At 53.2% G+C, this 24,855-nt stretch overlaps 10 protein-coding genes across 10 annotated transcripts; 5 read left to right on the top strand and 5 right to left on the bottom strand.

Annotated features, from left to right (window-relative positions):
• Positions 1–8: 8 nt before the first annotated feature.
• Positions 9–2,371, bottom strand: LYS12 (homoisocitrate dehydrogenase). Its single transcript, XM_062907209.1, has 2 exons — positions 1,368–2,371; positions 9–1,288 (listed from the first exon to the last, which is right to left on the bottom strand). Exons 1-2 carry the CDS (start codon positions 1,393–1,395, stop codon positions 246–248), a joined length of 1,071 nt encoding a protein of 356 aa, XP_062770138.1. The 5' UTR covers positions 1,396–2,371; the 3' UTR covers positions 9–245.
• QC763_106350 (uncharacterized protein) lies at positions 1,339–5,033 on the top strand. The gene is made up of 2 exons (XM_062907210.1): positions 1,339–3,007; positions 3,131–5,033. The coding sequence occupies exons 1-2, from the start codon at positions 2,917–2,919 to the stop codon at positions 4,798–4,800; spliced, it is 1,761 nt and encodes a 586-aa protein (XP_062770139.1). The 5' UTR covers positions 1,339–2,916; the 3' UTR covers positions 4,801–5,033.
• A 722-nt stretch (positions 5,034–5,755) lies between these two features.
• QC763_106360 (uncharacterized protein) lies at positions 5,756–6,241 on the bottom strand (the record flags this gene model as incomplete). Its single annotated transcript, XM_062907211.1, has 1 exon — positions 5,756–6,241. The coding sequence occupies one exon, from the start codon at positions 6,239–6,241 to the stop codon at positions 5,756–5,758; it is 486 nt and encodes a 161-aa protein (XP_062770140.1).
• Positions 6,242–6,430: 189 nt separating this feature from the next.
• QC763_106370 (uncharacterized protein) lies at positions 6,431–8,577 on the top strand (the record flags this gene model as incomplete). The annotated part of the gene is made up of 3 exons (XM_062907212.1): positions 6,431–7,152; positions 7,227–7,393; positions 7,457–8,577. The coding sequence occupies exons 1-3, from the start codon at positions 7,115–7,117 to the stop codon at positions 8,575–8,577; spliced, it is 1,326 nt and encodes a 441-aa protein (XP_062770141.1). The 5' UTR covers positions 6,431–7,114.
• Positions 8,578–10,232: 1,655 nt separating this feature from the next.
• QC763_106380 (uncharacterized protein) lies at positions 10,233–11,637 on the top strand (the record flags this gene model as incomplete). The annotated part of the gene is made up of 2 exons (XM_062907213.1): positions 10,233–10,479; positions 10,532–11,637. 2 exons carry the CDS (start codon positions 10,233–10,235, stop codon positions 11,635–11,637), a joined length of 1,353 nt encoding a protein of 450 aa, XP_062770142.1.
• Positions 11,638–13,074: 1,437 nt separating this feature from the next.
• On the top strand, positions 13,075–14,061 carry PST2 (flavodoxin-like fold protein; the record flags this gene model as incomplete). Its single annotated transcript, XM_062907214.1, has 3 exons — positions 13,075–13,187; positions 13,240–13,754; positions 13,809–14,061. The coding sequence occupies 2 exons, from the start codon at positions 13,075–13,077 to the stop codon at positions 13,742–13,744; spliced, it is 618 nt and encodes a 205-aa protein (XP_062770143.1). The 3' UTR covers positions 13,745–13,754; positions 13,809–14,061.
• A 442-nt stretch (positions 14,062–14,503) lies between these two features.
• On the top strand, positions 14,504–15,307 carry YAE1 (Essential protein Yae1, N terminal; the record flags this gene model as incomplete). The annotated part of the gene is made up of 1 exon (XM_062907215.1): positions 14,504–15,307. One exon carries the CDS (start codon positions 14,504–14,506, stop codon positions 15,305–15,307), a length of 804 nt encoding a protein of 267 aa, XP_062770144.1.
• A 63-nt stretch (positions 15,308–15,370) lies between these two features.
• On the bottom strand, positions 15,371–17,335 carry QC763_106410 (uncharacterized protein; the record flags this gene model as incomplete). The annotated part of the gene is made up of 1 exon (XM_062907216.1): positions 15,371–17,335. The coding sequence occupies one exon, from the start codon at positions 17,333–17,335 to the stop codon at positions 15,371–15,373; it is 1,965 nt and encodes a 654-aa protein (XP_062770145.1).
• A 550-nt stretch (positions 17,336–17,885) lies between these two features.
• Positions 17,886–21,515, bottom strand: QC763_106420 (uncharacterized protein; the record flags this gene model as incomplete). The annotated part of the gene is made up of 2 exons (XM_062907217.1): positions 17,886–18,497; positions 18,566–21,515. The coding sequence occupies 2 exons, from the start codon at positions 21,513–21,515 to the stop codon at positions 17,920–17,922; spliced, it is 3,528 nt and encodes a 1,175-aa protein (XP_062770146.1). The 3' UTR covers positions 17,886–17,919.
• A 1,044-nt stretch (positions 21,516–22,559) lies between these two features.
• QC763_106430 (uncharacterized protein) lies at positions 22,560–24,837 on the bottom strand (the record flags this gene model as incomplete). Its single annotated transcript, XM_062907218.1, has 3 exons — positions 23,841–24,837; positions 23,464–23,784; positions 22,560–23,410 (listed from the first exon to the last, which is right to left on the bottom strand). The coding sequence occupies exons 1-3, from the start codon at positions 24,169–24,171 to the stop codon at positions 22,560–22,562; spliced, it is 1,503 nt and encodes a 500-aa protein (XP_062770147.1). The 5' UTR covers positions 24,172–24,837.
• Between the last annotated feature and the right edge of the window lie 18 nt (positions 24,838–24,855).

The following is a 24,855-nucleotide window of genomic DNA, read 5'->3' on the forward strand; positions in this document are numbered from 1 at the left end:
ACCCGGGGAATTCCCGGGTTATCCTTGTGACAATATGGCAACAACACCCGAGTTCTCATAATAGCTTCATTACCGCCCTCAACACAGCTCCTGCTTTTATTTTATCTATTCCAGAGACCATCCCATCTCCCCTGATTTTTGATAACGTTTCCTGTGTAACATGTCTACATGAAAAATGGGGTATATATGTGAAACATGTCCACTCATTATTCCTCTCGACGTCTCCCTCCCAAACCCATCATCACTTAAAGACGTCTAAGGATATCCTGCAAGACCTCCTCAGTCTTGGCAGTGCCGCCCAAGTCGGGGCTGACGTACTTGCCCTCCTCCAAGTTAGCATCCACAGCAGCGTAGATCTTGGCAGCAGCCTCCTCCTCATCAAGGAACTCCAGCATGAGCGCAGCGCTACGGATAGTAGCAATAGGGTTGGAGATCCCCTGGCCCTGGATATCAGGCGCGCTGCCGTGGCAGGGCTCACCAAGAGCAAAAGTCTTGCCAACGTTGGCGCTGGGAACGAGACCAAGCGAGCCAACAAGAGCAGCGGCACCATCAGACAAGATGTCGCCGTAGAGGTTAGGAGCAACAATGACATCATACGCCTCAGGCTGGCGGAAGAGCTTGTAGACCATCGAGTCAACAATCTGCTCCTCAACCTTGACAGAGCTGAACTTGGGGTCGGCAAGGGCAGCCTTGGAGGCGGTGCGGAAGAGGCCGTCGGTCTGTGACAGGACGTTGGACTTGTGAGTCACCGTCACGAGAGGGCCCTTGTGGATGCTGGGGGCTCCGCTCGCCCGGATCTTTTGCCGGCGCAGGGCAATCTCACCGGCCATGGCGGCGATGTTGGTGCTGGCCTTCTCGGAGATGCGCTTGATCGCCTCGGCGACCTTGCCCTCGGGGGTCTCGTAGGTCTTCTCCTCCTTGACGTAGAGGTCCTCGGTGTTCTCACGGACGATGACCATGTCGATGGGCTTCTTGGCGGTAGCGACCGTCTTGACGGGGCGGACGTTGGCGTAGAGGGCCAGTCTTTTGCGGAGGGCGACAATGGGGGAGGAGTACCCCTTGACGGCGGTGGTGGGGGAGCTAACAGCACCGAAAAGACCGCCATTGCAGCTCTGGAGAGTCTGGACGGTCTCTTCGGGCAGAGCAACGCCGGTCTTCTCAAAGGTCTCCCAGCCGGCGTTGAGGTCGACAAAGTCGAACTTCAGGCCCAGAGAGGCAGGAAGGGCCTCGAGGACACGGCGACCAGCGGGGATGACCTCCTTGCCGATGCCATCACCGGGGATGAGGCCTTGTAATCGCAGCCAGTGTTAGAAAAAGCAAGTTTATTGTGGTGAAAGAAGCAATCATGGGTTCCCGCAAGAACATACCGATAGTCAAAGCTCTTCTGGCAGCCATGTTTGCGCGTCAATTGACCTTTTTTTTTTTTTGGTTTGGGAGGTTTGTTCAACGGGCAAGCCACGGGCGAAATTATTGGCCGCGGGCTGAAAAGGCTCGGATTGCGTTCTTTCGGCAGCCGGGATCGGAGCTAGAAACCGTGGATCTTGATATTGCCCCGCGGTTGGTTCCCGAGAAGCTCAAATCATTTGCTTGGCTATTTCCCGTTCGGGTGTAAATGAATGCGATCCAGAATGTGGGGTTGGAGCTTCAACTTGGTTTGCGTTGGGCCTGGCCGTTTTCCAGATGGCCTGTTGAAACGTTCATGCTTGCCTGCTTGCTGGCAGGGTGCTCCTTGAAGTTCAATATCATAACCCGTACCCTCTTATCGACAACCCGGAGCTGTAGGGCTGGAAAGGAAGGTGGCCTCATGCGGAATATGGGGATTATCCTACCACTATGCCGTATATGTCTTCCACATCGGACGGAGCACAAGCATCTGCGCTTTATATGATGATGCCGCCGGACGCAATGCGCGAGGGACATCTGAAACACAAGTCAGAAGAAGGCGGGATGGCCTTCTCGAAAGGGTATCCTGGCGCCAAAGACGGCTGGTCCGGGGAAATCTGCGTTCTGATGCCCACGGTGGCAGCAAGACCGGCTCTGACAGGTTGTGTGTGCTAAACAGAGAGGCAAGCGGCGCTTTTCCAACGAAAAAAGCAGACGGCGTGTGGCAATGTATGTAGGAGGATATTTATTAGAGCATCGCGAGTGGTGGACGGTGGTGGACGACCTGGAGCACAGCCCCTGAAACCCACCTCTCTGCTGGAGCTGTTCCAGCTTTGGGCCAACCGTTGTGCACCCACCTCAACGGCGCTTTGGCCAAGATCACACCAAAATAAAGACAACAAGAGGCTTTGGCTGTCGGGGTCTCAGGAGTATCAACAGAAAATCTCTCGGGGCTTTCGGTGCGCCAAACAGATTGATTTGTCTGGACGAAAAGTGCTGCGAGGCATTAGGGGCAGTGTGTGTCCCACCGAACCGCTTGGCAAAGCTCCCCTGAACCAACCCTTCCCCAAATTGTTCTCTTAATTTTATGAAGACACCTTCACATTTTGGGTGCCACCACGGTCCGTTGATACTTACTTTATCTGCATCATTTTCGCATCCTGTTCGCGACACGCAACCTCCGACCACCCGTACATTGCTCCCACACCATTGCCCGTTGCGACGCCGCCATATCCCACCTAGTCTGTTGTTGTATTTCCCGGCTTCCTCACATCAGCTGTTTAATCGAGCGACACGGGCTCTCTTGACCATCCCTCGGGTCACTTGGCGCGGGGGAGCTCAAAGCGCGTCTCTTTCGCAAAGCCCGGCGCGCCGGGTGCTGCCCTCCAAAGTCGACTTCAACACCACCTCCCCGCGTGACGAAACCTCACACGACTCAGTCAAGATCTCTTTGCGCTTTGGTCATCGCCTTCGGGGCCCTCCACATATTTGAATTCAAAACCCAAACGGGCAGGTACTGCCACATCCGCCATCATGAGTGCCGTCAAGAACCTTCGCGCCATGTTTGAGCAAAAGGGGGAAAACAGTCCTCCAGACCGGGGTCGTTCGCCTGGTGCGCCTTTTGGTAAGGATCATCTTGTGTTGTCCTTTCGCGCAACACCTGCCGGCGCATTCGGGTGCATCTGCGCATTCCGTGTGGCAGCTGGCTACGAGGTAAACATGGCTAATTCTGTCGTCATTGTTACAGTTTCCGGCGCCGAGTCCCCACGTCCGCTGGCCAAAGTCCGAACGAGCTTCATCGCAATCGAAAAAGACGGTAGGATGGGCTTGACACGAGAAGGCAGCCAGGATTCAGTGCCCGGGATTCGAAAGCTCAGCGGTGGATCTAGCGAAATGACGACGCCGACTGCTGGAAAGGAGATCTCGAATCCGTTCGAGAAATTTGAGAGGCTCGCGAGCACACCAAAAACTTTCCTCAGAGACCAACCAATTGTGGAATCACCACAGGCGAAGGCAGAAGAGAAGACGGCGACATCGCCGGTCAAGGAAGTGAATGTCGCACAAACACCGACCGCACCTATTGTGAAGAAGGAGGAAGTGAAGACCCCAGAGCCAGCCCTGGATGGCACTGCGGAGAAGACAGTCACACCAGCACCAAAGCCGGAGACCAAATATCCAGTAAACGAGACAAGCGGTGCGAATGAGGAGAAGAAGGAGACAACTGCCACCAAGGAAGCCACGAAACCCACCACCACCACCACCACCATCACACCACAGTCGACAGTGAAGCCAATGACAACTTCTTCGACAGGAAAGCTCGATGTAAAATCTGCGAAATCGCCAGTCACCACCAGGCCCCCGAAGAGCCCAGCTCTGAGACCTCAGCCGGATTTGGCTGCGCCTAAACAGACGCCCGAAAGGAAAGTGTCCCACACCGAAAAGACAATGACACCAAAAGCAGCCACTCCCGCCGCAAAGGCCTCTGCTCCTTCCTCGGTGAAGAAGCCACCTCCGCTCCATGCATCCCCCGCAGCCACAGGGTTTGTCAAGCCAAAGGTCAAGTCACCAACAAGACCAGTCAAGCTTCCTCCAGGCCTCACAACGCATACGGCTGCCTCCGGTTCCAAGGTCCACGGCGACAGCGCACAACACGCCAGTTCCCTCGCACGCTCCGCCAGCAGAACAAGCATGTCGGGCACCACTAGCAAAGCCGCCCCGGGTAAAACGCTCAAACGACAGAGTTCGACCGTTGGCCGCTCCCGGCCGAGCATAGGACCCCCTCCGCCTCAGCCAGCCAAGGACCATGCTCCTAAGAAGGAGAAGCCGGTTGACGAGAGTTTCCTCGCGCGTATGATGCGGCCTACCCAAGCCTCTGCCAACAAGGTCACACAAAAGGTGCCCATTTCTCCACCCAGACATGGGCCAGCCTCCCGGAGAACATCTCCAGCGTCTAAGCCCCGCGTTAAGAAGGCTGTCTCACGACCACATAGTGTCACGTCAGGACATAGCGCACCTTCAGCATCGCAGACCAGCCTGGCTCCAGCCGCCGAGATTGTTCCCGCTTCAAAGTCTGCCGAGGACGACGCTAAGCACGCCGCTCTCGATGCCGTGGCTGAGAAGACGGCGGTTCAGGAGGTAGCAGTCCTTGCGGAGCAGGCTGAGACCGCGGAGGAGGCCGTGGAAGCCGCCAAGGAGGTTGAGGGTGAGATCACTCTGCCAGAGACTTCCCCTGGGGTCAAGGCTGTGACAAACAGCATGGAGCGCATGAGCGTCGGGTCTGCCGATTCCAAGGCCGAAGTGAGCGGACATAGCAACGACAATACCTCTTCCCCCTCTCCTTCTGCCACAGAAGAAACCGAGGCTTCCGTCATCGACAACAAGGAGAGCCATTCCGAAATCTCCGCTATCGCCGCCTAATTACCTGTCGCGACGGACTCGACACCTTGTTTAATTCTTTGTATTCTTCTTGACCGTGGCCTATGGTACCGCACTTTGTTACCTTTTAACACCCCCAAAGAGGGATTTTGGCTTGTCGGTTTTGCATTGCTCTTTTAAGCGCTGCTAATGACACCTATTTGTTTGTATTGGTTGGAGGGAACGCGAACAAAAAAACTCCCAGCTTCTTCTTATGATACCTTTTTGTGTGTGTGTGTTGGGAGGGGGGGGAGGTGAAAAGAGGAGGAAAGTGCTTTGCCTTGTTAATTGGGAGAGAGGGAGAGAGCCTGTGGATTCTCATTGTTGGGTTTATGTTTTTATTGGCTTTTCTGTTGTTGGTACTTGCCTCATAGTCGGGAGTTGTTTGTTTTTGATAAGCACGGCAGGGAAAGGGAAAGGAGGATGGTAGGGAAATGGGGGGAGAAACATTAAGGAAGGGGAAAGGAGTTTGTCTATGTAGAATAGGGTTTTCGGTATATGTGTGTGGGTTGGTGTTTTGGGGGGGAGGGCAAACAGCACTTTATCGTATAGGACACCGCACGCAAGATGCATACAAAAGAGACAGAGGCTGGCAGGCACGCTCGCGCACACACACATTCAGGCACACAAAGCATGTTAGATTAGTATGATTAACAGTATTCATTGTACAATTCCTTGCTGAGACCATATATGGAAGCTGAATCAACTGGTAGCCTTGTTGCTAAGGGTTGCATCTGAAATCTGCTTCAGTTACAGTCTGCTCATGTGTCTTTGATCTTGGTGTATTTAACTTTGATGTACATGTCTTTCGTCTTCTCCCCACTATCTCGTACACTCTCATCGTTGGGTATGATATCCTTTACATCCTTCCTTTCACATTCCACCACCATCAACGCCCCCCTCTATTTTTTTTTCTTCTTGTTTTGTTAAATTTCTTGATTTCTCCCCCTCATCCACCCTACGAAACCCTCGCCAGAACCAGACCCCCCACCCTCTTCTCCAACGCCTCCCTCAACTCCAACACCCCCTTATCCGTGCACAAAAACAACGTCTCCCCCAGGTTGAGCCCCTTGATATGCCCCGCCTGGAACCCCCTCGCAATCTTGGACAGCTCCTTGTAATCCGCAGTCACCGGCCTCTTTGGCTTGGACACGGCCTGGAGGTTGGACATGACGGGCTTGTTGTTGAAGTACTTGAGCCCCAGCCACAGACGACGGGTGGAGACGTTGGCCGAGGTGACGGGTTCGGTTTCGAAGGTCAGAAGGGCTTCGGGGGGAGGGGGGGTGAGGCCGGCGCGGGTGACGGAGGAGATGAAGCCCGCGCGGTGGAGGGCGAGGGCGAAGCGGAGGTTGTACTTTGTGTTGGGGATCGAGGTGAGGCCTAGCTTGGCGCGGGATGCGTTTTGGAGGTGGGAGAGGGCGTTGCAGATGGAGTGGATGCCCATTTTGGATGTTGATGAACCTCGGGGGGAGGGGTTTGATTTGGAATTGGGTGGGTGCTGGGCCCCGGGTTGGGGAGGGGGGTGATTTGGTTGTTGGCTTTTGGGCGGGGGTTAATTGGGAGTTGAGAGGACGGTTTGAGCCGGGGGATTCGTACCAGAAAGAGAGGGTGAAAAGTGGTGGGCGTGGAGGACGTGGAGGGGTGACGTCGCTGGAGCTGTCGCCGGTGAGGTGTCTGTTCGAGTCGATTAACTCAAATCGGCTCTTTCCGTTGTCGCGGTTCCAAATTTTTGGCCAGTCTCCGGGACGGGCACGGTGCGGGCGATGGGAGAGATCGCACTGTGTTGGGCAGGGGTTGCAATTGACAATTGGACAGAGCTCTGACCACTGGTACCTACCCCGCTATGAAGGCTTGGCAGTATCTGTTTAAGCGCCCAGGTGGGAGGGGCACCCACTCATTCACAGCATCACAACCACCCGAGCTGTCCTGACGGCATGTCCAGGGGTAGGATCATCACGCTGTAAAAAAGAGGTGATTTGTTGACGGGACGGGAGGGATGGGCTTTCAATTGCTCGCTAATGTGCGCGTGGGCCTGCCCAAGGGACGCCTAAGCTCTCTGGGTCATGGTTCCAGCTCGAGTGTCGCACAGGGGGGAGCTGATGGGTTTGTCTCATAGGAATACCACCGTGATCTTTTTTCTGGCTACTTTTTTCTTTCTTTTCTCTGTCTCCTGCCAGCTTGACTGAACTATCTCCTGTCTTTTCCCTCGTTCTGGGTGGAACTAGAGTTGTGTTGCGCCGCTGTTCTCTTTGTGTTTCTCACCCCTCATCACCACCAACTTCCCCTCATCCTGTCGATCGCATAGCGCGTCGCAAAGATGGCCGCCCGGCCGGGAGAAGAACTTGTAGCCACGCTGTAAGTATGCTTGCTTTCTTTGTGCGTCTACGCATTATTGTGAGGTTATATGTCCTGACTTGGAACATGTGAAGCTTTGGCGACGTTCATTACTTTTACGGGCCACCAACAAATAACCCGCCTCATCATCGATTCGATAAGGGGTCCTATGTCTACCTCTTCGAGGACCCCAATCAAGGACGCGCCCGTTTAGAGATTGCGAACCAGCCAGGCACAGAGGATCAAGACGCATTTGATGGCTGTAAGATACCTTGGCTTTGTCGCACAAGCAATGAGGGCACTTGCTAACCAAGCTTGTTGCCAGACCTCGACAATGTCCACCTCCAATACACATACAAGCACACTTGCCTCGTAACCCTCACCGTCGGCCAAGTCAATAACCAAGAAGAATGGCACCTTCCAACCTATGACCCTCACAACCAAGCCAAATATCACTACAAACTTCACTCCCTTGACCTGTACTTCTGGACTCACCAAGACGCCCTCGAGTTCGTCAACGGCATCCGCCGCGTCCTTCCCCATACCCAATGCGAAGTCCTCGATGAACCCGGGCCTCCACCCCGTCAACCCACCGAAGCTAGCTCCCTTGTTCAAAAGCTCGAGAAAGTTGCCATCTCCGACTCCTCCCCAGCCCAGCAAGCCAACCCCGGCGTCCCGTCTTTCCCCGGCCCTCCGGTATCCGCAATAGATGGCGACCTCCCTCCTCCCCCTCCTCCCCCAGCAGCCTTCTCACCTATCCCTTACAACCCCGCCGCGCCCGCCGCTCCAGAGCAGCTCCGCCACAGGGAAAAGACTCCCCCTCCTGAAGACGGCGTCGCCAACCCACTCCATCAAACACTCGCCTATGACGCCGCCACTCCTTTCTCCCCTGGCCTTCCACCCGGACCAAGCCATCTCAGCCCGCTGAGCCCAGGCATCCCACCTCCCAACCTCCAACACCCCCCCGGAGCGCCAACATTCCCCGGTCCCCCCGTGGCATCACCCGGCTTCGCCCCCCAAGGCTTCGGCTCCCTCGGTGGTGTAGGTGCGCCTCCTCATCCAGGCATCACCCGCTCAGTAACCATGCCGGCAGTTGGTACTCCCCTCTCCAGTCCAGGGCTGGTGAGTCCTTACGGAGGCGTTGGGACATTCCCGGGTCAGCCGCAGGTGTATAACCCCGCTGCTGTGGCGGCCGTGTCTCAAACACCTACACCACCTGCCGTGGGTGGGATCGGGGCTTCACCCGGCGTTGGGGTCCAAGGGCCGCAGACGGCGCAGGCGGGGCTGCCGCAGCAGAATGAGTATGCTGTGCATCAGCAGTTTTATGTGCCGGAGGAGGAGTATAGACCGAAGAAGGAGGTGAGGGGGAAGCTGGAGGAGAACGCGGGGAGGTTGGAGAGGGGGGTGTCGGGGATGTTGAAGAAGTTTGAGAAGAAGTTTGGTTGAGGCTTGGTGATGTGTTGAGAGAGGAGTGTTTCTGGGCTAGGCGTGGGGTTAATTAGTTTGGATACAAGGTGTTTGGCAATTGGTTTGTTTCTTGCTGTTGTGTTAGGCGTATATAGCTTTTTGGTCAAGCACAGCGTTCGTTACACCTTCTCATGGCCCATTGACAGGCTTGTCAGCAGAAGGCACCCTGCTGCCCATCGCCGGGCCAGTCCAGTTCCTTTACCTGCTTCCAGGTTGTCAGTGGTGTAACTAGGAAGTAAACCCAGCAGAGAAAATGCAGAACATCATCGGAACCGGCCGGTATATTTGACATCATCATCGACAAGACTTATCTTTGCCCATGATGATATGACCTATCACCATCGGGCCGGCCATCGGCCACACACACACACACACACCACCGTATCGGTTAGGTCACCCGGAATCCGCAACCCCCGTTCCGACCCGTGAGGAGGACAAGGGCAGCGGCACCGTGCTTTTTTTGCGGGGGTGGCTTTTCGCACCACATGGCCCAAATCCCGTGTTTGTCTCACACCATTCTGCCGTTTTGAACGACATCATTCAACATCAATCGTCCGCCTCGCCCCCCTACCCCTCCTCTACTGTGCAGAAAGAAGGGAAGATTACTTTTCCAAGCGGTACAAGCAGCCCTGCTTGAGAATTAAACAAGTATTTGCTTGGTAATTGCTCTGTTTCCTCTTACGTTATGTGCCTGCGTTTTGGCGTTGGTGTTGAGTAATTCCAAAATCCTCCTCGGCACAACCCCAGGTTTCTTGGTGGAGCTGAGATAGCGGTAATCTGGCCTGGAATCTCTCGGCAGGTATCCATCGTCTTGACGGTGATAAAAAAAAATGAAAAACAAGAAGACAGGTTGAGAGAGTTGACATGGCACTGCGAGCTTGATAAATAATCACCTCTCTCGTGCTCCCTCGGTGTTATAAGACGAAAGATTGGTAAATCCCAACAACAGGGCTAAGCTTTTACTTGACGTCTCCAAGAAAATATAGCAGGTACCGGAAGCTTTCTCACCTGCGGTGGAGAAGGGGGCATGATACCACACACCATCCAACTAACAAACTAGACTAAACCAGTTGAGTCCACTTCCTAACCCCGACAAGACACAAAGAAAAGGCGGGGTGGGATTCGGCGCCGGTTTGCGAATTCCCATGTGGTTCATTGATCAATTTATTGGAACAAGCGAATTCTTCTTTTTTCCTTTTTGATGGCTTGTCCCAAAGAAAATTAAGTCCTGGTTATATCCGCTCGACAAGGGATGTGTGGACGGTGATTCCCGAACCTTACCTAGGTACCTTCCTCCTATGAATACTGATCACGGCCCCGCTGCCACTTGCGTATCCCTTCTTTCAAATGCTCTAAAAGGTGAATGAAAAGATACGAAGTTGTCCCTACCTAATGCCGTCGATGGCCTCATGATTTGATGTTACTCTAGACCTCTTCCCCCCTGACGATTTGAAAGTGGATGCTCAGACCAGAGACCTCAGCTTATACTTATCCGGAAGATATATCCCCACCGCCACCAACCGAAGTCCCTCTTTCTTTGGAACAAAACACCGTTATCCTTTCCAACGGCAGCTGAAAGAGCCTGTTGGACTGGAAAGAAACAAAGTCAGAAAAGAGGTCTACGAACACAGACCATGAAGGAGAAAGATTCCACATCCGCCTCCGACTCGGACAGAACAGACGGCGAAATCTCAATCCCAAACGACCAGAACATCGCCGGCTTCAAGTCCAGCCACAATACAGAAACAGATCCTGCCTCGAATGTTGACCCACCACCAGATGTGGTCCCAGATGGAGGTCTCACAGCTTGGCTCCAAGTCCTAGGCTCGACCGCTATCCTCGTCAACACCTGGGGTCTTATCAACACCTTCGGGGTCTTCCGTACGTCTTGTTCCATCCCATTCCCCTTTGCGAAATCTAACCCGTTGCACAGAGGCCTACTACGAAACAACCCTCCTATCCTCCCATCCACCCTCCTCAATCTCATGGATCGGCTCTACCCAAGCCGCCCTCCTCTTCTTGGTCGGCGTGTTCGCCGGTCCTCTCTATGACGCCGGCTACTTCCGCCACCTCCTCATCACCGGCATGTTCCTCATCGTCTTCGGCCAGTTCATGACCTCGTTATGTACCGAGTACTGGCAAGTCCTTCTCGCGCAAGGGTTTTGCATGGGGAGCGGCATGGGAATGACTTTCCTACCTTCAGCTGCGATCCTCAGCCAGTACTTTGCCCGCCATCGGGCGTTAGCCTTGGGCATCGCCTCGGCAGGGTCGCCAGTTGCCGGGACGGTTTTTCCGATCATCTTTTCAAAGTTGGAGAAGAGCCTGGGTTTCGGCTGGGCGACGAGGGTGATCGCCTTCATCCTGTTGGGAATGTCGGCCATACCAGTTGCGTTCATGAAGACCAGGGTGCCACCTCACAAGGGGAAGAAGTCGCTGGTCGACAAGAGTCTTTTCAAGGATGGTCCATATTTGAGCTTCACCGCTGGCGGTTTCTTTGCCTTCCTGACGCTCTATGTTCCGTTCTTTTACATCACGCTGTATGGCACATCGCAGGCGTCGGTTACCGAGTCCTTTGCGCCGTATCTGGTTACGTTGCTGAATGCCGGGTCGATTTTTGGCAGAATTATCCCCAACGCTCTGGCGGATCGGTTTGGGTGCCTGAACCTCATGCTCGTTTGCATATCGGGGAGTGCGATTCTCGTCTTCGGCTGGCTGGGAGTCAAGAATCTCGCTGGATCAGTGGTTTTTGTACTGCTGTATGGTGCCTTCTCGGGCGGCGTGGTCAGCTTGACACCTAGTGTTGTCGTCGAGCTATCCCCTGATCTTTCGAGAGTTGGGACCAGAATGGGTTTTGGGTTCATTGTCTCTGGAACTGCGGTTCTGATTGGGACGCCCATTGCGGGTGCGGTCTTGGGTGGTGAGAGTGCCAATGCCAGATGGGTGCCGACGGTCCTGTATGCTGCCTGTGGGCTTTTGATCGCGACGTTTCTCTACTCGACAGCGAGGTTTTTGCAGTATAGAAAGAAAGGAGGGTGGTAGGAGTGGTCATGGGGCATCTCATCAATTCATACCTGCTACTATATGCATTGGGAGAGACGACATGTGCGTGGTGTTTGGATTTGTTCATGACAACACGAAAGGCTAGAATAGTCAGTTTACATTAGGTATATGCAACTTACGGATGATGCATGATATAAAGGAAATAAATAGTACCTTGGCCCAAACTACCGCATCATCTCTGATATCAAGACATCCGCAACTGCCGGGAAGAAGTGTGCCCAGGGAAGTCTGAGTCGCGCTGACACAGTAGTAGATATGCTCGACTGAAACGTGTTTGATGCCAAGCACATGAAACCAAAGTACTCCAGTCTGTAATGGGCAATCATAACCGAGAAGAGCAAAGAGCTACCAGAAAGACGTTTCGTGATATGTTCGTGGTGTTCCATGGATGGAGAGCTCTTGCGTGCCAAGCATCGCAGACAGGGAGCTTAAGCACGGTTCAACTCCGCAACTTGCAGCGTGCACGGATCCCAGAGTGTCCTCGACCCCGTTTGGCTGCATGTGATCCCCTGCGAAAAAAAAAAAGTTCCATCATTGTTCCTTCAGAAACGTTACGTCGATGCAGATACGATGTTCTGGTGGCTGGTGGCTCAACTGACAACTGTCATCGGTGTTTAGTATTTACAAGGCTGCTCTGTCTCGAAAACCCAGCGATTGAAGCAACCCGATTTGTCAGAGGGCAATCTGCAGCCAAAACGCGAGGGCGAGGGCCGTGAATAATGTCTTACAGCACTTCCGTCAGCCCTTATTCAGCAATGCTAAGGTCAATCTAGAGTGGGGCAGTCCTGGTGTTGAGGGGCAGTTTTGAGAGGGGCAAGACCTGGGCGACCAACACAGCTAGTTGAACATCAGCTACGGGCGTGTGGGATACCACTATTTTGCACTCCAGGGTGTCCTAGACGTTGAGTATCCTATATTTGGTAATGGATCAATAACTTGTGCAGAGTCCGGATGCGGACAATGCTAAACATGGCATTCGCGATATCGGTTTTGGAAACATTTCGAACGTGTTGACAGGCCCGTCGGGAGGGGGAGCCGGACCAATTTCGGTGCTACACCGACGCCTCTTGGGCGTTGCGTTACTAGACATCGAACCCCTCTGTCGGTCGCCAGCAATCGTTGATCCAGGGTTGATTATCCGATCATGACGAATGCCGGCAAATGCAGATGAGGTACCCGCAACACGGGGGTCTAACCTGAGACCTTCTTTAACGCGGGATCTTCCCTGGGCAGTACCCCATCCCTTCCCGCTGTCATTTTGACAAGTATGTATATATAGACTTGACTTCCTCCCTCTTCTTTGCCTATCCAGCTTGGTTATCATTCCCAACATCCAGCTGATGCACACGCCTTGATCTTTCCAAGCACCACTTGATACCCATCAACGTCATATATATACCCACATAACCAGTCAACATGGCTCCCAAGATCGCAATTGTTTACTACTCGATGTACGGCCACATCAAGCAGTTGGCTGAGGCTGAGAAGGCCGGTATCGAGAAGGCTGGCGGCACTGCCGATCTCTACCAGTAAGTTGTCTGCACTTCAGATCATGAGACATGCTAACAGTGAAACACCTAGGGTCCCCGAGACTCTTTCTGACGAGGTCCTCGCCAAGATGTACGCTCCTCCCAAGGCCACAGATGTCCCCGTCCTCGAAGACCCAAGCGTGCTCGAGCAATATGACGCCTTCCTCATCGGCATCCCAACAAGATACGGCAACTTCCCCGCTCAATGGAAGGCTTTCTGGGACAAGACCGGCAAGCAATGGAGCTCCGGTGGTTTCTGGGGCAAGTACGCCGGTGTCTTCATCTCCACTGCCTCTCAGGGAGGTGGCCAGGAGTCCACTGCTCTCGCCGCCATGAGCACCTTCGCCCACCACGGCATCATCTACGTGCCCCTCGGATACGCCAAGGCCTTCGGCATCTTGACCAACCTGGATGCGGTCCGCGGTGGTAGTGCCTGGGGAGCGGGTACTTTCGCTGGTGGTGACGGCTCTCGCCAGCCTAGTGATGTGGAGAAAGAGCTGGCCACCATCCAGGGCGAGGAGTTTTATAAGACGGTCGCCAAGGCTTTCAGTGCGTGAAATCACCATCGTGAGTGTTTGTGTGGGAGAAGTGGGACGGCATGTGGCTAATAGGTGGTGAAAGGGGGTTCATCGGGGGGAGAGTCAGTTCCTGCACCGGCTGTCGTTGAGACTCCAGCTCCAGCAGCTGCCAGTGCCTCTGCAGCTGGGGAAAGGCAAACGAGCGCCGAGCCAGTGCCAGAGCACAAGGAGGATAAGGAGGAGGAAGGAGGACCATGCGGATTGCCATCCAAATGCGTCATTCTATGATTTCTGCAAATAGCGTTACAATATTGTTTTTTTCCCAGCGAATACACATATGGATATCAAACACACCACACTTGTCGACCACCTCCAATCCCTTGGCCAACCTTGAACCTGCAACCCTACATAAGGTATGTGAACAGGCAGGACGGAGCACAACATTTCATCCATTAGGCACCCATCCAGACCCTTTCATCGAGATTTCTTTCTTGCATTCTCGGATGAACCTTTTCACTCCAAATTTCAACCGCCTCAACTCAATTACAAAGCAATTGACTCATTTGTGAGAGGGTTAGGGTTATGCATGTAACAAATACATCCTCCACCTGCATCAATTTATTTTAGCTTTTTTGTTTGCCTTCAAGCCGGCTCGCTTTCAACATTCACTTTGAACTCAAAATTTTCCCCCTTTCCAACTTTTTCCCAACCTTTTCCCAACCTTGAATCCCCCAATCCCATCCCCGTTTTCATCAACCACCCATCTCACTCATCCTCTCCAACATCAAAAATCTTACCATGCTCCTCCGCCATCCCTCCCTCCACCCCGACGAAACAAGAGCATCAACCGCCAACAACCAAGACATCTTCCCCAGCATGTCCTCTCACCCAACCCCCAGCCCACACCAAGACCAAGACGACACCGAGCCCGAAAACGGCCAGTTCGACGACGTCTGGGGCGACGATGAAGACAATGACTTCATCCCCTCTTCCACCACCACCGTCTCATCCTCATCAGAAAGAGAACGTGATATCAACCGCCTCAAAACCCTCCACTCCAAAACCGGCTACATCGACGGCATCACCCACGCCAAATCCACCTCCGTCCAAGCCGGCTTCGACGAGGGTTTCACCCTCGGAGCCAACATCGGCTCTCGGGCCGGGATCCTCCTAGGCATCATCGAAGGCTTCGTGGCTGCTTTTGGGCTGCAGTCTATTTCCACTTCTCCACCTCAGCCATGGGAAACCGCAGAGTGGGGGCGGTTAGAGGTCCTTCTCAACGAAGCCAGGCGAGAGCTTGACGTGAGAAGTGTTTTTGCCAAGGACTGGTTTTGTGAGGACGGGACGTGGAACTACCCCGTTGGTGACGAGGAAAGCGGCGGGGAGGTGCTCTTCCCGGATGTGGCGGCTTCTCACCCTCTGATCAAAAAGTGGGATGCGATTGTCAGGCGGGAAGGGGAGAGATTTGGACTTGATTGGAATGTTTTGAGAGATGAGGAGGGTGTTGAGAGGGGACATGAGTACGATCAGGAAGAGGAGAACAGCAGACAAGGGAACCAGCCTGCTGTAGCAAAGACTGGAAATCAGGCTCTTGCCTGGTAAAATTCTTTCAGGGCTGCTACAAAAAGCGTCTCTCAACTCAATACAGACACTGCATCATTCAGCTCAAAACACCCCATCGGCAGCATCTTTACTCCACTTCCCAGCGATTTTGGCAATTTGTTTTTGCACCCTTTTCGCAACCACATCTCTCAACTCCGTCTTGGGCTTGACATACGGCTTCACCGTCTCCCTCACCTTCGTCTTTTGCTCAAAATCATACGCCAGCCCAATCAGTTTCTCCTCGCTGAAACCCTCACCAACAAAACTGATACCAAAGGGCAAATTCCCTGCCCAACGCACCAAATCTCCACGTTGGTCCTTTTCCTCAACCACACTTCCATCATTCGGCAGTTTCCCCATCGGCACCGTCACAACTGGCGTTCCCAGCATCGCCGGCATGGTAGCGGACCACCAGGTCGGGATAACCAAGGCGTCCAGCGAATGGTTTTTGAGCGCTCCCAAAATTCCCTGCGGGCCAGCGGCATAGATCTGGGCAGAGTAATTACCCCAGAAGTAAGGCGAGTCGTTTCCGTGGCCGGTATTGGTCAAAACACCCTCCCAGCGAGCGACATCTCGGTCGGGATAGTGCTCCAGGTGTCCGTGAGCTTTTGTCCAGTCTATCAGAGATTGAAGGTCGGTGAGATTGGCTGGATTGCTGGTCAACGAGGCAAAGTATCTTGGGAGTGCGGAGATGAATTCGGCGTTTACAACGTGCATTTGATATGGGCCAAGGTTCATCAGGACCTGACCGGGCAAGTACAGGTCGTCGATTATCGTTGCGTTGGCTTCTCGCAGGACGCCAAGGGCGGTGTTGAAACTCGAGACAATGTATTGGAATGATTGCGGCAGAGGGCTTGGGATCAGATTTCTTGGGATGCCGATTCGTTTACCTGACAAGGAGCCGAGTTGGCAGGCGGAGACGTAATCAGGGAGGGTTTCGAAGGGAATAGAACTCGTGTAATTGTCTTTTGAGTCTTTTCCGGCTATGGCAGCGAGGAGGTATGCGGCGTCCTTGACCGTCCTGGCCATGGGCCCTATGGTGTCCTGGCGTTCACTGATAGGCACGACAAGGTGGCGGGAGGTCAGGCCTACAGTCGGCTTGATGCCAACAAGGTTGTTCATCTGAGCCGGGGCGATGATTGAACCATGGGTTTCAGTCCCCAGGGAGGCAGCTGCCAAACCAATGGAAATGGCCACACCGCTGCCGGAGGAGGAACCGACGGGATCTTGTTTTGGGAAATAAGCCCCTTCTGTTTGCCCACCGGTCGAAGACCACCCATTGCTCGAGTTGAAACTTCTAAAGTTGGCCCATTGGGACATGTTGGCTTTCCCCAGTATCACCGCACCTGCTTTCCGGAGTTTGGCCACCACGGTGCTGTCCTCTGGCACTTTTGCTCCAACAAGGGCGTATGACCCGGCGGTATTTTCCATCTTGTCAAAAGTCCCAATACTATCCTTCAATAGAATCGGGATACCGTGAAGAGGTCCCTTTTTGTCGCCCGCCGCCCGAGCAGCGTCCAGGTCTGCCGCAATGGACAAGGCATCGGGATTAATCTGTGTGACCGCCTTGAGTGTCGAATTAACCTCGTTGATCCGTGCGATGTAGGCGTTCACCAAGTCAACCGTAGTAAATAGACCCGAATCCAACCCCTTGATCAAATCCGGAATCTCCGCGTTGAGAAGTGAAGGGAATTTTTTGCCTCCTCCGTTTGAACAAGAAGGCGTAGCACAACTCTGCTGAACCCAGAGAAGTGTCAAAACAAGAGCGAGCAGCTCGTCAACGGACGCAAGCATGTTGCTGATCTTCCCGAGAGCTTCGAGGTCGTGTATTGCGTTTTGCAAGGTGAAAATACAAACGAGAGAAACGAGAAGGAGGAAGAGACGGGCCTTGAAAGGGAGGAGCGTGGAGGCCTGATGTATCTTTTCTTGCTGCTGTCGTTGTTTACCCCCCGGGGTACCCAGGAGCGGTTCGACCGCCTCGGATTGACCATCCATGTCGGCGTTGGATTGGATCTCGGTGTTATTCATTGGCGATGGGTCGGTTGATCTCAGTCAGTCCTTGCTTAGAGCCAAGAGAAAGTTGCACGAATCTACCCGATTTTGTCAAAACCTGACCCTAACTAACAACTCTCTTAATCCCTCCTCCCCCACTTTCCTACAAGATAGGCAGTCGTGGCTTCCCAACTAGCGGAGACAAACGGCAGGTAACTGGCGCGGTAGTAGAGAAGTTGTGTGCTGTGTAACCAATACTCGAGGCAAGAGCTCTTAGAGGGAAGGAATCCATGGTTACATGTAACTTGGCGGGGTCCAAAAGCTGCCGTTGGTCCTTCCCGACTCTCGGGACAGGGGCCCAAAGGGAATGAAGGTTGATGTAGTATTCTGATGGTTTCCAATCGGCTGGTGACCCTACGTACCTTGCAGGTCTCTTATGCCGTTGCCTGCTAGGAACTCGCTCGCAACACAAGAGCCATACAGATGGCGTGATTCGGGACTGAAGTTATCATGATGGTGATCGCTTCAGGCATCTACACACCCCAAGCACAAGTCATGTCATGCTTTATTCGACTGCCTATCACTATCGCTGCTCACGACTCACACAGTTGCCTAGATATTCACTTCCCCCCCGTGGTCCCAAACCCGCACCCCCCCAACCCATGCATCCTATAGCCCTGCTCGCCCTCAGGATAATCAACCCCAACTCTCCTCTCCCCCGAAACACCAGTCATCCACCCAAACCGATACATCCTCCCCATCCTCTCTACCCTCCGATCCCTCTCCCTCCTCCCCAACATAGACAACCTCTCAAAATCCCTCAACATCGCCGAATCACACACATAGTAAATCTGACACGCCAACGAATCCGGCGCCGCTGGCATATGCGGCCACTTGACAAGCCACATGTAGCTGACCAGAGTCAAGATAAGAACAATAAGCAGCGCAACCGTCGTCCAAGTACATATCTCATGCGTCTGCCACGTCTGAGCCGAAGAAAATGGAATGCTCGACAGTAAAGCTGGTACAAACTTGGACAGTATCCCGGCAAAGGCAACGGCCCCAGCCATCAAATCCTTCTGACGAACCGCTCTCCACAGTCCTGTAAAGACAGTCTTAGGACAGGGCTCAAGAACCGACAGCGCTGCTGGCTGTTGTTTCTGCGCCATACGTTGGTAGATGCGCCTCTTTGAGAATGCTAGCAAGTACCACGCCGTCAGCAACGTTCGCTCTTGAAAGTTGTTAGCAGGCGGGGAGAGACTCAACTCGTAAACAAATGATCCCACATAAACGAAAGCACCACACCAAGCCCGGTAAACAACATCCTCACGCCAAACCCCTGGCTGTCCATGAACCACTCAAACGCCGACTCCTGGAGGTCCTCATACTCGGTAAGCTCGTAGTAAAGGATAAGAATCAGTAAGCCGCAAAAGAAGGCCAAAAGCACTCCCTGGAAAGTCCGTTCCCTCCCCGGCACATGGAACGTCATTCTCCTCACAGGCAAACCACTCCTGGCCCGCCTCATCTGTCGCAAGCCAGCCCTCTCAACCGGCAGAATCATATCACTGCCATCAATCCCACAGTTAGACCTCATCTTGGTCTTCCCGTTCTTGTGACCCCCTACCGAAACCGACGAAACAACAATCCCATAATCATCCGCCCTCTTTCCAGTCCAGCTCCCCAACTTCCCAAGCCGAAAGCTCAACCCTTCACAGTTTCTCCTCAACAACTGATCCACCTTTGCTGAATCATCCAATCCATCCTCTGCCCTTCTTTCCATCCCCCTCATCAACACCTCCCTGGTCCTATCGACCTGCAACAACGCGCACACCCCAGCCACACTGCTCGGATCCGCCGCAGTCCCAGTCCTCCACCTGACAAGCATAAACCCCAACACCATCACCAACACAATCAACCCCCCCAGCAAACCCTCCGCCACCCTCGCCGGCACAGGAAAAACCGCCACAGTCAAAAAACAAGTACTGAGATTCACACTCAGGCAGCTCCCCCGTAGCTTCAGCCCCACCGTCTCTCCCGACACAGAGATCAGCCCTGCCACGCATAAAACAACCAGATCGCTTATGAGGGAAATCGGATCGCCATAGCGCCATAGCAACCTCCAGCCGCTTATACGACCAGGTTGCATGACCAAAGCATCTACACCTGCGCCAGCAGGAGGGTTGTGTTTAGTCAAAAGACGAAAAGGAAGAAGCTGCTTGATCTCAGCGTCAATCGCCTGAGCAGGGATGAGCAAGAAAATCGTAAGCAAAATAGGCAAAAAGTAAATCGTAAAGTAGCTCGCCCGATTCGGAAGCATGAGATTGGCAGCAGTGGAGTTGGGCAGGTTGGGCCATACCGGAAAGCTGGTTGCTGTTGCTGTCGGGATGCCATTGGTATCCGTGAGTGTTGTGATGACAGAGGTGGCGGGGACCTGCGTTGTTGCGGTGAGTGTTGGGGAGCCACGAGCGTTCGTCAGGGTCGTGAGAGTGTTGATGAGATAGAGATCGCCGTGGAAGTCGGTTTGCGTGCTTGTTGGGACGCCATTAGAGTTTGTCAAAGTTGTTACTGCTGGAATCACCATCACCGCCGGGACACCGATGAGGATGCTGCTCGTGGACGTATGGACAATGCTTTTTATCCACATCTGACCAGACATCGTGAACTGGGTCGTTGACTCAACGTACACGTTGACGGGTACGAGGACATATTTGACAGAGGGTTCTAGTTGATGCGGGACCGGTGACGGTACGCTCGTGGTCAAACGTAAATCGAATGGTGTTGTGGGGTAAGAAGTAGACGTCGAAATTGAAGCTGTAGATTTACTCGGATTTTCCAAGTGCTCCGTTGATGCTGACTGGAGTTGTGTTGGTTTGAGACTGCTCCAAGATGAGGACAGAAGCGTGCTGGAGTCCCGTATAATGCCCATCTTCGTCTCCACAATCGAAGCTGGTTCTGACTGTGAGGTTTGTTTTGAGCTATGAATGAAGATGGGTGAAGTGACCGAAGCTGGCATGCCATCCGTCTTCGACTCTGAATCCGAGGTTGTTACTGGGAGCACTGCTATGTTTGAACTCGTGACTGTTTCTGTGGCAGTTGTTTCCGAAGTTGAACTCGACTGAGACATGGATGGTTCGGACTGTAAAGTCGATGTATCAACAGACTCAAAAGTCGATTGCTTTGTACTAGTAGGCGATGGCAATAGCGTCACACTCGAAGTTGTTGATGGCTCGCCAATATTGTGTTCGCCCCAAAGGTACAGGCCCGCGCCAGGATAAAGCCGTCCAGGGAAGCGAAGCTTGACAATAAGGCGTTCCATCTGCCTCTGAACGTCCCATTCAACGTAGTAATTGAGAAAGGTCTCTGGTAATGGCTCTTCAACATCGTACCGGATACTGGTTGTCTCTTCACGCGGCTCGCCATGCCACGAGCACCGTAAGAATCGCTTCATGAAAGCATTTGGGTACGGTATCGCTGGACCTGGCGGAGGAGCAGGGATCGTGGCTAACTGAGACTTGTACCAATCGTCGTAGCTCTTGACACATTCATCGGAAAACCAGAGACCAGGAATACCTTGACGAGGTGATTTCCAGCCCGGTGGCGGAGTGGTCAAAGGATCAGGTGCAATGATGACCTGGCACGCTGAGCTATTTGTTGTTATGATAACGCCCTGGTAGTTATACATGCATTCGTTTGGCTTCTCTTCATCTGGGAATACCGCCGTCCTGGCCATTACGTTATCTGGATGGCCGTACCAGCTATTAGCCCAAGTAACGTAGGTGGTGATCACGTTGGTGTTCACATAGTAGCTGGTATGTGGGCGGGGATCTGGGGCCATTCTCTTGTTGAACTCAGCTGGAAAAGACGTCGTTGTCGCATCCGGCATTCTTGTACTGCTTGGAGGGTCATCTTGAAGGGAGGTTTCCACCGGCAGCCCATAGAACTTCTGTCGAGCCTCGGGTGACAATGCATTCAGGACATCAAATGCCGGCTTTGGATCTCTCGGATCAGGTATGAAGCCAAATTCTTGGGGTATCTCCGTTCGGCTGCCTTCGTGTGGGAGCGAGTGAAGCAGCCTCTCCAAGGCAATGATGAGGCCACAGAGGACAAGAACGACTGTAGCCAGAAAAGAAAATCGGAGCGGCAGGGGTTTGTAATCCGGGATATCATTTTCTGTATTTCGCCGACTTCGAGCTGATTTCTCTGTGGTGGCGGCCATGATGGAGGGTTCTCATCCTGTGGAAGGGTTGAGCGCTCGAAGAGAGGGCACATCTTGCTCATTGCATGCCGGGAAAAAACTATACTTAATAACGACGGCATCGTTCCGTCCTCGACAAGGTATGGCTTCCATTCCATTTTAGTCCAAGAAATTTACAGCTTCAAAAGGGCACCATGTTCTAGACGCCATCATATAGGGTCTGCGGCGCAGGCTGGATTGCCGGGTGGTATAAATTGACTTTTGTACCACCTTGGGGGCCAACGTCCCTGGCGATGTAACTTTCGGTTGTATTGTGATAGATTCGAGCGGCATTTGAACTTGGTCCTACATTTTGCCTGGGATTAGCGAACGGTCACCAGCCCCCAACTGTTAACAGCGATCCTAACCTGTATGCCCGCTATTTTGCTCACCAGCTGGGGACTGAATTTGGTTTGGCTTTTGGGGTCACCACTAGCTGTCCTGGCCCCCAATAGCATGTCAGGGGCTGCTGCCTGCAAACGTTTGAGGTCGATGTTGGATGCTTAGGTCCGTCGGTACTGCTGGATGTAAAGGTGAAAATGACGCGTACACCCGCTCCCCTAGAGACGGAATGTGAGCTGACTTGTGGGGGCCAGTTCTTGTTGGAAGGTGCGACTTAACAACCAAGGAGGAAAGGGTCATGGTCTCACACCTCATAGGCCAACATAGCTTGACGCCTGGAAGCCATCCCCAAAGTCACCTCTCAAATGCACTTAGGTACCTCTGGCCAGGCTCTTTGTATTAGAAAACAACTTGAGACAATCCTAGCTGAATTTCCAGGTAGCTATCTACATCTACAATCCTAACGCAAATTCTTGCTGCTGTTTTGTCTTGCTCTCTCCTCTATCTCAATCCAAACAAGGTACTTGATCACAAAACCAACACCAGCAGCAAAGTCATGCTTTACCGCGTATATAAATCAACACAAAGACCACCCAATCCTGATAGCCAACCTAGATTCTGAGGGTATTGTTATCGTAAAATATGTTCTTCTCATGGCCCGAAACCTAATAGTCGTTGCGCTGCCTACAACGAGAACATCCCAGACCCAAGCATCACAAACACCATCGTTAAGCCCACCACCGAGAGCTGTGCTACTCCAAGAGCAGGTGGTAAACCACACGCGGCATTCTCGGACCCGTTTACACCCGCACTGTCCGTGAAACCAGCACTGGCCGCATAAGCCGGTGTGGTGACTGACGGACGTATGGTCGCTTGACTCTGGTCTGGAGCAATAGTCGCCGAAGGGATGTGGGCGCTCAAGCTAGGGAAGGGCACAATGTTGCTTTCGGTTGAGTTGAAGTCGGTGGCAGCAAGCCCTACCTGATTGTTGACGAGATCGTAGACAACGTACGCCGATCGGAGAAACGTGTCGCCCAGGAGATATGGAGCAGAGCTGAAGTTCTGGATCCCGAATTCGCAGGCATCCATGCCCTTGTATGGGCCAGTGTTGAAGACCGGTGCTCGGCCAGATGTGAGATCGAGGACTAGCTCATCCATCGACACATTTATTTGTGGACCACTGGGGCCGCCGAATCCAAACGAAAAATATCCCTCGCTGTTTTGCATATCGCATGGAAGAACGGCAAGCTCAAATTCAGGCGAATATAAAGCCCCAACCTCCTTCCATACTTGCAGGGCAAGGTCAGTAGGCAAGTAAGAGAGGGTGGTGCCGGAGTCAAGAACTACAGGCATAGGGAAGGCCTTCGACGTGAGCGTATCCTGGCCGCTAGGGCTGACTGCTATCAGGGAAGTCATGGCAACAGCGAAAGAAGTGTAGAGCCCTTGCGTCGTTGGCAGTATATTGATGCGTGTAAGATCTCCTTTGTACTTTTGGGTGTCAATTCCACCAAAAAGGATGTTACCCGAGCTCGAGTCTATCACGGTCAGTAGCTGAGCACGTAGACGAGCTGCTGCGATCTGAACCCACCTAGATCGTTGAGCCATAAACTGTACGCCACAGTGTTAATCAGTTTTTCTTTAACCATGTTGACGGGGAGGTTGGGGTAAACTGAAGCTGTCGATTGCGTGGTCCCCACGATGGCTTCATTCAACGCATAGCCAACACCAACCAGTCCATAAGCGATGTCTGTGTTGACACCAAGGCCCATAGTCATGTTCTGTAATGTTGCGCCGCCAATCTGGAAAACATCGGTGAAATAGTCACCCTTCGAAGAGCTGCCGTCGACATAGTTGATGTCAAAGTCGCCCTGTCCAACAACCTTGAATGTGCTAGAGCGGTCGGGATTAACTGCTCAAAAGGTCAATATAATGACCGAGAAGTCAGGTCAGGGAGTCTGAGCGTACATGTTCCCAATGCGCAACCCTCAGTCCCAGATTTAGAACAGACCTTTGCCGTCGGATCCGGAACCCAGATATCGCTGCTTCCTGTGTCCAGCTGGAGCGTGAGGTCTTGACCCGGCGTTCCTAACCTGCAGGTAGCGAAATAACCTCCTCTGGCCTCCTCGTTGGTGATGATCTCCTCAAACGTCGAAGCGCGCTTCCGTACTCTGGTGTAGGTTTCTGGTGGCGGTTGTCGCCTCTGAATGCCCCATTGAACCACTCCATCCTTTTGTTGTGCCAACGTAGTCGCAGCAAACAATGCACCCGCCGCGATGATGCCAGCCCCCCTTCTCATGACTGCGGTTCTTGACTCCTAGCTATGCGATATACTCGACTCGTTGTAAGAAAGATGTCCCTGGCTCTATGATCGGAATCGTGTACTGAAATAGTCGCCAAAACAGTTGACCAGAAGAGGGAGCCGCCCAAGAACGACACAAGCAATGGTGGTGACGCAAACGAGGCGCGCGGGTATCGATCGAGGTTGACTGCGAATGGCTCAGGGACACAACACAGCCCGCGGCGACACCTAGAGCCGAAACCAAGAGAGCTTAAATCGGGCCAAAATACATCGAAGGGAGCACCAACTCGGTCTCGGGCAATGTTCGACGAGCCGGATCAGCCGGATCAGCGTTATACAGCTCCAGAAAAGGTGACTAGAAGCAGACCAGAAGAAAAAAGGGGGGAGCTCCAAGGAACACGGGCAAAAAGGCGAGCGAGTGACCGAGGTTGGCACGCAGCCATTTGATTATGTTGACTGTGACAGGACTTCGTCACCGGAAGGAAAAGCGGAAAAACGAACTTCCATTATTCAGCGTGTCAGACCTCCCCTCGGAGCCAGGAAATCCTGAGAGGGAAGGTCGTCACTGACATCAGCTAGTCCATGATCAAGCAACAAGAGCGAAGCAAACAAAGCCGTTCCTGGCGTCCGAAATACAGATGACGGGATGCTTCCACTTACACCGAAAAGCAGGCTTCAGTG

Source organism: Podospora pseudopauciseta, chromosome 1, assembly GCF_035222475.1.
Source record: "Podospora pseudopauciseta strain CBS 411.78 chromosome 1, whole genome shotgun sequence".
Classification (NCBI taxonomy): domain Eukaryota; kingdom Fungi; phylum Ascomycota; class Sordariomycetes; order Sordariales; family Podosporaceae; genus Podospora; species Podospora pseudopauciseta.

Coding starts and splice junctions, on each gene's coding strand:
- LYS12 (XM_062907209.1), bottom strand. CDS start 1,395: ATGGCTGCCAGAAGAGCTTTGACTATCG. Junction 1,289..1,367: donor CAGAAGAGCTTTGACTATCG/GTATGTTCTTGC, acceptor TGCGATTACAAG/GCCTCATCCCCGGTGATGGC.
- QC763_106350 (XM_062907210.1), top strand. CDS start 2,917: ATGAGTGCCGTCAAGAACCTTCGCGCCATGTTTGAGCAAAAGGGGGAA. Junction 3,008..3,130: donor TTCGCCTGGTGCGCCTTTTG/GTAAGGATCATC, acceptor TCATTGTTACAG/TTTCCGGCGCCGAGTCCCCA.